This window comes from Pelmatolapia mariae, linkage group LG14, assembly GCF_036321145.2.
Source record: "Pelmatolapia mariae isolate MD_Pm_ZW linkage group LG14, Pm_UMD_F_2, whole genome shotgun sequence".
Lineage (NCBI taxonomy): Eukaryota > Metazoa > Chordata > Actinopteri > Cichliformes > Cichlidae > Pelmatolapia > Pelmatolapia mariae.
Window position 1 is genome coordinate 4,881,175 of NC_086239.1, and position 11,831 is coordinate 4,893,005.

An 11,831-nucleotide genomic window follows, 5' to 3' on the forward strand; every position below is an offset into this window, starting at 1 on the left:
TGAGTTTATATCAGGCTAAAACCAGCACTAGTTTACAAACAGTGGACAAACATTCTATGTCCCCAAATAAAGATTGGGGACATTAAAACTATTGCATTGTTTCTCTGCATTTCGTGTTCTTTGGCATAACTGAATTGATGATATGCTTTATTTTAAGGGCGACTTTGAATTAAATTCTCAGTGTAGTACCATCTTACAAAAGACTTTTTGATAATTTCTCTCACACACAAAATGAAGGACAAAGTTTAAAGGCAGTTGATCATCTTAACAACCAAAACAACTTATAGATATGATAAAGTAGCTGTTTGCATAGTTCTCCTGAATTCAAGCTGTAAGAATACTTTATATATTTAAAGTTATTCTGCAAAGGATACACCCTGTGCATCCTCACTTCCTCCTCTGTCCACGTGATGCTTGTAGGTATTGAGGCATCATTCAACATGTTACACAAAAATTAATTTCCAGGTCAGCAAGAAGGCAAGATGAGGTGCAAACCAAAAAACTTGGGAAATTTCAGATCAGAAAAGTTCAAAACTATTACAATAATTTCACAACAATTCTACATGTTTTAACAACGTGTTTTATTGCCAGACATAAGACCTCTAAATACTTATAGAACATATTCTTTTCTACTTTTTTTTTTTTTGTAACTTTTCACATATGATTTATAGCTCCAGTGAATCTTTAATGGCAACATGCTGGTTGCAGTGTGCAATGGGCTGTCAATACATTAAAAACATAGACGTAATTGTTGGGTGTCAGAGACAGCGCAAAAACAGAAATAAGCTGATTATAACAGCTGGTAAGAGAGAAAATATGCAGTTCACCAAATGATTCTTGGGCTACTGTGATCTATGAATTTTTATCTTCTGTTGTCTTCGTTGTGTCAGTCCCAGCGGACTGCTGCTCTGCCAACATGTCTATCAGTTTCAGGTCAAGCACAGGATCCCTGGACTCGGCCAAAACCTGCAGAATAAAAGCAACACAATGATAATATGCAATAATCAAAACAAAACTGTTTGTACTTGTTGTGAATTAGTAACCAGATTTATTCTCTCTCACACACACACACACACACACACACACACACACACACGAAAAAAAGTATTTATAGTGCTTCACTAGTTTCACATTTTATTATAGCCTTATTCCAAAATGGATTACATTAAATTTTTTCACCTCAAAAATCCATACAGCCAATACCACCACCATACCCCCAAATGAAAGAGAGAAAAAAAAAGTTTGCCTAAAGTTTTTGCAAATGTATTAAAAATAAACCATATTATAACATGTAAATAGTATTTACAGTCTTAGCCATGAGGCTAAAAATTGAGCGTAGGTGCATCCTATTTAAACCGAGCATTTCTCAAATTTTTCTACAACTTGATTGGAGTCCACTTGTGGTAAATTAAGATGATTAGACATGATTTGGAAAGGCACACACACCTGTCTATATAAGGTCTGTGCTCTAACATTCATTCTTTTCCATTGCTTCATTGCTTTGTTCTGTGACATACTTTTGAGCTCAGATTTGAATCTGACTGAACATTGCTGGAGAGATCGAAAATGGCTGTGCACTGACAGTCCCCATCCAACGGATGGAGCTTCATAGGTTCTGCAAAAAGAATTGGGGAAAAATGTGACACCCAAAATAGGTGTGACAAGCTTATAACATCATACATCATACTGTGATTGTTTCCAAGGGTGCTTCAACAAAGTATTGAGCAAAGCTGTGAATACTTGTGTACAAGTTCTATTTTTGTTTTTATTTTTTAATAAAAGCAAAAAAGCAAGCAAACTTTTTCCCTTTTTGAGGTGAGTTTTGAGGTGAAGAATAAAATGAATTTAATCCATTACCTGACAAAGTTGCTGGTTTAAGAAAAAGTGGCTATAGTTCAGTTCAGTTCAGTTCAGTTCATTTTTATTTCAAACATGTGCCTTCACAATCATTTCCAAATATCATTTCATTATTTGTTTGAAAAGGAGTAGGCAGAAGTAATTACTTATTTGTCCCTACCCCCTCAAGTTTTACCTCTCATTCTTTTAATTTTCTTTTAGTCTTAAATTAAACAAACAACATATGAAACAAAAGTACAGCAAAACAAAACAAAACATACATAAATAAAAAAAAGAAATTAGCAAGCCCCACCACAGTATAGTTTCTTTTATATGAAAAATACAGAATGTGTATATTTGCATATTCATAAGTTATGGAAAAACAAACAAACCAAAAAAAACAACAACCAAGAACCACAATACCATTACCAGCCACATTACCGTCCTGGGTTAACCCCGTTTTCTTCATTCTTATACTTATTTAAAATTTGTTTTTTATATTTTACTTTAAACTGGCTTACGTTTTTACTTTCTTTTATTTCTTCTGTTAGACTGTTCCATAATTTAACTCCTGCAATTGAGAGAGACATAGTTCTTAAAGTTGTTCTAGCACTTTGTATTTTTAAATTCCATTTCCCTCTTAAGTTATACCCACCTTCTCTTTCTATGAACAATTTACAGATTTCTTTTGGAAGCAATTTATTTCTTACTTTATACATTATTTGCGCTGTTTTAAACTCCACCAAGTCTTTGAATTTAATAGCTTGCATTTTGACAAAGAGTGCATTTGTATGGTCCCTGTACCCCACATTATTTATTAATCTAATGGCCCTTTTCTGTATTATAGTTATTGTTTGTGTATTACTTTTGTATGTGTTTCCCCAAACCTCTACACAGTAGCTCATATATGGCAGTAGTAAAGCACAGTATAATATGTGCAGTGCTTTCTGATCCAACATAGGCTTTGCTTTCCCCAGGACGGCAATGCCCCGTGCCATTTTCCCCCGAACATAAGTAATGTGTGGCTTCCAACAGAGCTTGTGGTCAATGATCACACCAAGAAATTTTATTTCATTTACTCTTTCTAAATATACATTGTCAACACATATTTCTATTTTGATGTTTTTCTTTTGTTTTCCAAACAACATAAATTTGGTTTTATCTAGATTCAATGATAATTTATTTATATCAAACCACTTCTTTAATATTGTTAATTCCTGTGTGATCATCTCCAAAACCTGTGGCAATTCCACACCTGAACATAGTATATTTGTGTCATCAGCAAATATTACAAACTTTAAAATCTCCGATACTCTGCAAATATCATTTAAGTACATAATAAACATTTTTGGACCCAATACCGAACCTTGAGGTACTCCACAAGCTATATCCATCAGATTAGATTTATATTCATTTATTTGTACATATTGTTTCCTATTCCCTAGATAGCTTTTAAACCATTCCAAAACCACTCCCCTAAACCCATACTTTTCCAGTTTTTTTAATAAAATTTCATGATTAACAGTATCAAACGCCTTCTTTAAATCTAAGAAAATGCCGAGTGCATACCTCTTATTATCCATACATTCCGTTATCTTTTCCATTAAATCTATCAGTGCTAAAGCTGTTGATCTGTTGCTTCTGAACCCATACTGACTATCTGTCAGTAATTCATATTTTTCCACAAAACTGTCAAATCTTTTTATGAAAAGTTTTTCCAGTATCTTAGAGAACTGGGAGAGTATTGCCACTGGTCTATAGTTTGTAAAATGATGCCTTTCACCGGTTTTGTAAATGGGAATAACTTTAGCAACTTTCATTTTTATAGTAATTTATGACAAGAACTAGTCAAAGAAAATAATTTCAGACATTTTGAAAAACATTGAAAGAGCATTTCTGAAACAAAAAAAATGAGTAAAACTTCCCCTCACTTTCCCTTTATCCAGAGAAATCCCTGGGTTAGGCCTTTTTCACAGGAGAAAAAGTATCGAAACAATTAAGACGCATTTATTCTAAACACCGTGTCTCAGTGGCTTTTAAACACCGAAATACGCTGTGCCAAATATTGGTCTACCCCAAGGACTGGGTCTCCCATTGCCAGTGCCAGGAGAACTGATATGATTTAGACATTGGGGAAACCAAACAACCTCCAGCTAAACAGAGACAAACGCTGGTTTGAGCAGAGAGTCAAGGAGGCCATTTACGTGAAAAGGGAAAGACCATCTCTGAATCAAGGAGGGGGGGTAAGGGTACATCTGTCACCATCTTACAATGTAAAGGGTAGGGTAACTGTTATGTATCATTATTGTTGAATAACAGCTTAAGAATTTATTAGTCTAGACAGTGTTTAGTTAAAAATGGCGACAGTATTAGAAGCTTCAAGGTGAAGGAACATTAAATCCTATGGAAGGTGGGTAATTGGGACCGTGTGAGACTAAAAACAATATTAATATTAATACTGATATTATATCCAATATAACTATATAATATCAGCCAAGGTTGTGTTCACAGTCACTAAGAGAATTCATTAGGTGAAAGGTGAGAGAACAGGGAAATACATTTAGTACACATGTAGTAGAGAAGAAGCCCTCCCTTCTAAGTGCTGTTCCCCAGGGTTGGATGAGAGAGTGCTGAGAGGCTGGAACCAGCTTGGGGCACCAACAAAGGGAGAATTAAGTCGAAGTATTAGTTTCAATCAATCAAATAGATGCACAGTCTCATATAAAACTTTGTATACTGTTAAGTTGAGGTACTTTTTTTTTTTTTTGAAAGATTGACTGCAGCTAACTGTTTTACAGCCAGGGGTGCACATAAGTGGTCCGCAGGTGCACATTCGCTGTCAAAATAAAAGACGCGCACCAGATAAGAAGTTGCAACGCGCGTTTGTGTACATAAGATTCCCTGGAGGAGGACAGACATTTGTTTAGAACTCTTAAAGATGTCGAAGAAGCAAGCTCCTTTAAGCAATTACTTTGGTGTTCCTCCACCTCCAAAGAAATGTCAGAAGGAGTCCAAACCGCAAAAGAAGCGCGTATTCTCGGAAAAGTGGTTGCAGGAGGTGAGCTGGCTTCAAACTAGGGGTGGGTTTTTATAATCGATTTATCGATTAAAATCGATTCTGGCTTGGATAACGTGAAATCGATTCATTAAAATCCTGAATCGATTTTTAATATAAATTTATTTTGCCCGAAATGCCAGAATCTCTGGTGAAACCTCACAAAATTTCAACAACCACCAAACAGCTAAGACAGTAAATGAGAGCAGGAACACGGATTCTGCACAAAGACGTAAACACACAGCGCGGACCCACGGATCAGAATCAGTGAGATGTCGCCTTTCTCACCCGATGGCACGGACGCGGTCGGGGCTGAAAGCCGACAGCTCACTGATTCTGATGTTTCGGCGGGTCCGCGCTTTGTGTTCACGCCGTTTTTGCGCTGATTCTAAAGCTGTTAGTTTGATCTCTCTCCAAACAATATTGACCGAACCAGCAGCAAAAGAAGATCCAAACTACGCTTCACATAAACATCGTCATGAACTCCCTCTGACTTTTACTGTTTTGCTTCCACCACGATAAAAATCACACTTCATGCACAGCTCTCTCTCTCTCTCTCTGTACTTCAAGAACAGTTTCCCGTCTAAAAATCTGTTTTCTGCATTATTCGCTTGCTTGTTACGCACAAGTCTACCGCTGTTTACAGCGCTGTCGGCCGCTGTTTTTTTTGTCCTTTTACATACTTCCGAAAAGAAAACCTAATTTCTGCCGTTCAATACTGAACAAATTTAAACTTTTTAAAATTATGCAAAATGCAAAACGCTTAGCCGTGTCTCTAATCAAATCGCTGTAACGTCAGAGGTAACGTTCATATGTTGATTAATGGTTTTCTTTCGTTTTTGATCTATTGCAGAATATTTTTATAAAATCCCAGGCCAGGAAAAATCAACTTCATGTTTTTCTGTGTTTTATCTTCAGCTACTTTGACACAAAGGCATCTGCTGTGATGCTCACACCTTTGATAAAGTCTTGTGTGAGTCAGCTTCCTTTTTATAGATACAAAAATATGTAAATGTACTGATCTGAATTATAATATTTCTGACTGTCAAAATTTCCCAGATTCAAATCGAATTGAATCGAATCGTGGATCGAATCGATTCGGGACCTTGTGAATCGGAATCGAATCGATTCTAGAAATCAGTGACGATACCCAGCCCTACTTCAAACAAATGATGAACGCACAGAGATGTGGTGTAGAATATGCTGTGAAAAATCACACTCTAGCGGACAAAAAAACCCCAGTGCCTTTTATATGTACGCGAACGTGCGTTGCAACTTCTTATCTGGTGCGCGTCTTTTATTTTGACAGTGAATGTGCACCTGCGGACCACTTATGTGCACCCCTGTTTACAGCCTGTGGTTTTCTGAACAGAGGAGAGCCATGTGCGTGATACTTAAATCATTTAATGCTTGTATGTTTCTAAAATGCAAAAGTGGTAAAAATAAAGAAAAACTATTAAATGAGATGGTGTGACCAAACTTTTGACTGGTTAGATGAATCTTTGGATGTACTTGGCACCTTTTTCTTTAGTAAAACCTTTCGTTTTCACACGACTACATAATTTAGCTGACTGGCATGACATAGTTTGCAGCTTGCAAAAATGTGACCATGTCAAAACAGGACAAACAACATTTTTGTAGGAACCCAAAGTAATATTAAGAGTCTTACAGGAGGAGCTCCTCGCCTTCTCAGGATGACACCTTCTTTAAGTAAAGCCTTCGCAGTCTCTTCAAACAAAGAGGAGTTATCCAGCGTGCCATGGCTTTTTAACTCTCTGTACTTGTCAACAAACCTGCGGGATTACAAAGATTACAGGAAGAGTGTGAAAATTGCCTGTCAAACTGTTATCGTTGGCATTTTTCATAGATTTAACTTAACTTACAAATGGTAGGTGTATGTGTAGTAAAAATGATTCATGGCGTTACTTCCATTTGCTTTTGACACAGTTGCAATGTATGCTAAAACTGCTTCTTCACACTACTGAATTCCTCTGACCCTTCTTTTCAACAATGTCCTTGTTTGTTGGGGTCTCATATTCAGTAACGTCACTCAAGTATTCCTTAAAATTTTCTGTTGTCATTTTGTCTTTTATTGTCCTCACATTCCTAATGTACTGATGTGTACAACTGCAGTAGCCTAAGCTTTAACACATGCTCTGCTGGTGGCTGCCCCCCTTCTAAGATCTGTGTATCAACCTAACATGATGTGATCAAACTTTATTCCAACTACATGATTGCTTTGGCATTGTGCTATTTTCATTGTCACTGGTTTGTTGTGTTCTCTGTCAAAACATGGATGTCGAATTTCTACTGGCCATGAACCATTTGTCAACAAGCTCTACTTGAATGAGTCATAGATTATTGATAAATTGCTAAACAAAAATGCAAGTACTAGTTGAAAATGAGTTTAAAAGCATCTAATATCCAGAGACAAATTTTAAAAGGTTTTCAGAAAGACTGGAGTACTGTGTGTGTTATTCTGAACTAGGGGTGGGCGGTATACGGTAGAAACGATATAAATTTGGCCAACGGTAGAGATTTTGACTATACCGCTCTACCGCGATAGCGCATGTTGATGGTGTCATCAAGCTGCGCCTGTTTTGGTCGAAAGCATTGCAGCGGCTGCAAACAACATCATCTGCAAATTATGCCGGGCGACAGTAATAGCAACGAGACGAAGCACTTTTGGAAGATGGGGAAAGCCAAAAACTGCGCTTCCTCCACTTCCGTACCATTGATTCATTAATGCTGAATTCTCTCGCAGCTGCTCTATTCCCATGTTGTTGCAGTATATTAATGACTAACCTCGTATTGTGGATGGATTATCTCAGTTGTTCTCCTGACTGAAGTTTGGTCCGTTTATAGCATCCTGCCATGCAATTGCATTTGTCCCTAACCACCTGAAACCCACTTTTATCGAGTGGAAAAAGGTTAGCGGCCATCCTTCAGCTTCACTGTGCTAATGTAGCTGTTTTGCTAGCAATCACGTAGCACATCATTATATACCAGCTAGCTCAACTTCAGTAACCCTACAAACGTCACTGCTGTTTAGTTTTCTGTCTTCATTTATGTTGGAGGTGATAGCAGAGCTGTACGTTTGAATTTTTTCAGAAATCTCTCAGTCAGAACATGCTATATCATGTTTAAGGTGGAAGCTAGCGAGCTAACTTCCTGCTAACTTCTAACTCCGTTGAATTTAATAAATTCTGTTTTCATGGATGCCTGGATGTTAAACTTAATTGTTACACCTGGTAAAGCAGCAACGCTGGTCATTTTATTAAAGATGAAAGAATTTAGACAGTTTTTAACTCTTAGTGATGCCGCAGTGTTCGTTTGACTTTGGGACCTGAAGCAGACAGTATTTTGGACCCAGATTACTCCGCGAGGCTCCTGACTACGGCAGCCGTAATGCTCCGGCAATCCATCAAGCGGTGCGGCTTCATAGCTTACCAAAGTCGTACTAAAGCATTTTTGACAGATTTCTGCGTGCCGTGTACCACATAAAATCGGTTCAAGGTCAGTAAGCACAACCAGAATTCACACATAAGGCGCACTGTCGATTTTTGAGAAAATTAAAGGATTTTAAGTGTGCCTTATAGTGTGTATAATACGTTATACAGAAGAAAAGAATATATCGCAATAGATATCTTTACCGCACATGCTTCAAATTATACCGTGATATGGATTTTAGGCCATATCGCCCAGCCCTATTCTGAACACCATCAAACATACCTCTGACATGTAGAAACAAAGTTCGATTTGGAGAGATCAAGAGCCCGCAAACCTCTCCCATACTGCTCATAGAATCTCCTAGCAAAAACAAAAATCAAACAAAAAAACCCACAAAACAACACAAGTTAGAAGTTAGTGAAGCCTACAAAAATATTTCACTTAGTATCAACACTTAGTTATCACTGTTTAAAATGTGAAATTGTTCCAAACCAAGACTAAATCCCCAAAACATGTGTCCACTCTGTGCTGATCAGAATTATGCTTTTGGTAGAGAAAGAAGGAAGAAGAATATGCAAACTACATGTATTTTGTCTATATTCATGTATTTACATAAGAAAAAAAATCTGGGTTAACATCTGAAGAATATTTCTGTGTAGTGCTATTTATTTAGGAACCAGAGTGCACCTATGGCATATTCATATTCATTTTTTGTGACAAATAACCATTCATTTCTCCTCTCTCAGTCGAGACATTTACAGAGTATAACATTTTATTTTACAGAACAGAGTTCTTTTTTCTTCTTTTTTACAGTGCCCATTCAAAAGGCAACAAGTGGGTATTGGCAATGTTTCAGGTGATTTTTTTTTTCCTTTCTTGTTGCATAATTTGATGACTTATCAATCTTCAGTGAACTGGCTCATCTAGCACTTGAAGGAGCTATATATAATCATAATGAAATAAATTTTTATTTATAATAATATAAATGAACCTAGCCTATGGACCAAGTTGCATATGGAATAATGTAACATGCATTTCAGGATAATGTATGACGTATAATACTTTGCATGCTGTTACTGTGAACTGAAACTTATTCTCAAAGAATTCAAATAGAGTATCTGAATACCAGTCTCTTAGATGCTCCGCTTCTGACTTTTAAATGACAGAATGCTATCAATCTGAGAGACTGATAAAGCCAGAAATGTATATCATGTGTGTGCTAAGGTGCCGTTTTCACAATATTTATAAAGGAGCCTTCAGATATAGGGAAAAAGTTATTTTCGCTGCCATGAGTAGTTGACTTACGTTCTAATTTTATCCTCACTGTAGAAGATTTCAGGCACAATTTCCTGTTTCTTAGCAGAAGGGCTGGTAACTGGTTTCACATGAAGTGGGGCCCTCTTTGGTGGAAAAATCTTGTACACATCATACCAGAGAGGTTTTTCCTTTGGCTTTATGACTCCAGAGCGTATCAGGTCTCTAACCCTGTTGATAATGTGAAAACACACAATTCCTTATCATTAACTGTACAGGAGAATGCTTTACAAAGGATGGCATTACAACTTCTAATACTGAAACTCTTTTTGCACAAATTGTTTATGCTTTAAAAATAAAATAAAGTCAGATATTTTTTACCAAGTCATCTCTCACATCCCATGATTTTTAATGTTTGCTGCTTGTGACTGGCTACAGGACTTTGACTGGCAGGCCCCAGTCCATCAGGATTGGCAACAGGACTTCAGCCAGCATTATTACAAACACTGGCATTCCACAAGGTTGCGTCCTCAGTCTCATCCTCTACACCCTGTACACCCACGACTTTGTCACCTCCAACAAAGATAACATCATTTTGAAGTTCGCGGACAACACTGCAGTGATCAGTCGCATCACTGCAGCTGCAGCTGCGGCTTACAGGAGAGACACCGGTCTGGTGTCATGGTGTGAGGACAACAACCTCACACTCAACACTGACAAGACAAAGGAGATAATAGTGGACACGGGGAAGAAGAGGAGGCCTCACCAGCCGCTGTTTATCTGGGGCCTTGAAGTGGAGAGGGTGAGCAGCTTTAGGTACCTTAGGTACATCTCTGAGGACCTCACCTGGTCACTGAACACCACACAGCTGGTCAAGAAGGCTCAGCAGCGGCTGTATTTCCTGAGAAGGCTGAGGAATTTTGGTATGTCGGCCAAGATCCTCGGCAGGTTCTACAGATGCACTGTAGAGAGCATACTGACCAGCTGCATCACTGCATGGTATGGCAGCACTACTGCTATGGACCGCAAACGCCTGCAGAGAGTGATGATAACTGCAGAGAAGATCATCAGAACTCTGCTGCCCTCTCTGCAGAGCATCTACCATCGCAGAGTCCAGAGGAGAGCTGCTTCCATCCTCAAAGACCCCACACACCCCCAACACAGACTGTTCACAGTTCTGCCCTCTGGCGGAGGTTCAGAAGTGAGAGATCCAGAACATCCAGACTCAACAACTCCTTGTTCCCCACTGCCTATTTTTGACAGTAATAATAATTATATATATATATATATATATATATATATATATATATATATATATATATATATATATATATATATATATATATACATACATATATATATATGCACATCAGGTCATCCTACATATTAAGCCAGCATATTAAGCTATAGCTCGTTTGCACACATCCCTGTTTCAAATCTCCATATTTTGTCTCCCTTTCTGTCTTCATTTATTTATTTGTTATTTTGTTTGTTTTTTATTTGTTAAAATACTCAAACTCTCACATTATTTCTCACATTATTATTTAATGATCACATTATTTTAAGAATTTAATAAATATGTTTGTAAGAATTTTAACGCTAACTAGGTACACGTATTTGCAATATTTATCAGGATCCAGCAAGCGCTGTTTCGGCGCATCAGATAGAGAGCAGAGCTTTTAATGTCGCAAAACTGGTCGCATGCCGATGACGTCATCACGTCGCCCTTTTTTAAAAATTAACCTTCAGTGCGTTCTCGCTTTTTTGGGGGGGGGGGGTTACATATGATAGCAATTGTCTTTATCGTGACAGTTCCCGTGACTAATGTTTCTTAATTAATTAAATTATTTTAATAGTTGTAAACCCACGTGTTGCCTGAATAAAACACGTATTACTGCCCAAGGCTAGCACATATACTGTACCAACTAACGACTCTTTATAGTGCCAGAACTAGTATCACCATCATCGACATTGTGGATACAGCTAAAAGCCACATTAGCTTCATCATTACTTGAATAAAAAGCGTAAACATTGGTCTTACCTTGTGAATACCGTTCCAAATCTCTCTAGTCTACTACCTGCCATGTGGAGCTTTTCGTCGACAGTTCTAGCTATATAATTCCCCTTTTCTAGCAAAAATCTGCATTGAAGTTGACCATTGTTTGCAACACTGTCGAAACAACGCGTTCGGATGCTGTTATGCCCGTATTCATGCGATTATAGTACGGGTGCTTTG

The 11,831-nt window shown here is 37.6% G+C and overlaps 1 protein-coding gene across 2 annotated transcripts; it reads right to left on the reverse strand.

The window, feature by feature from the left end:
• Positions 1–555: 555 nt before the first annotated feature.
• On the reverse strand, positions 556–11,831 carry mrps23 (mitochondrial ribosomal protein S23). Of its 2 annotated transcripts, none has more exons than XM_063494161.1 (5): positions 11,637–11,825; positions 9,647–9,826; positions 8,624–8,701; positions 6,561–6,684; positions 556–966 (listed from the first exon to the last, which is right to left on the reverse strand). In XM_063494161.1, exons 1-5 carry the CDS (start codon positions 11,678–11,680, stop codon positions 853–855), a joined length of 540 nt encoding a protein of 179 aa, XP_063350231.1. In that variant the 5' UTR covers positions 11,681–11,825; the 3' UTR covers positions 556–852. The 2 variants fall into 2 exon arrangements, with proteins under 2 accessions (XP_063350231.1, XP_063350230.1); XM_063494160.2 differs by lacking the exon at positions 556–966 and adding an exon at positions 1,911–4,484 and having other exon boundaries at positions 11,637–11,831.

Excerpts from the sequence above, each read along its gene's own strand:
- mrps23 (XM_063494160.2), bottom strand. The coding sequence starts at position 11,680 with ATGGCAGGTAGTAGACTAGAGAGATTTGGAACGGTATTCACAAG. Across the intron at positions 8,702-9,646 it reads AGTGAGGATAAAATTAGAAC|GAGATTCTATGAGCAGTATG; the intron begins GTAAGTCAACTA and ends TGTTTTTGCTAG. Across the intron at positions 6,685-8,623 it reads TTTGTTTCTACATGTCAGAG|GTTTGTTGACAAGTACAGAG; the intron begins GTATGTTTGATG and ends GTAATCCCGCAG.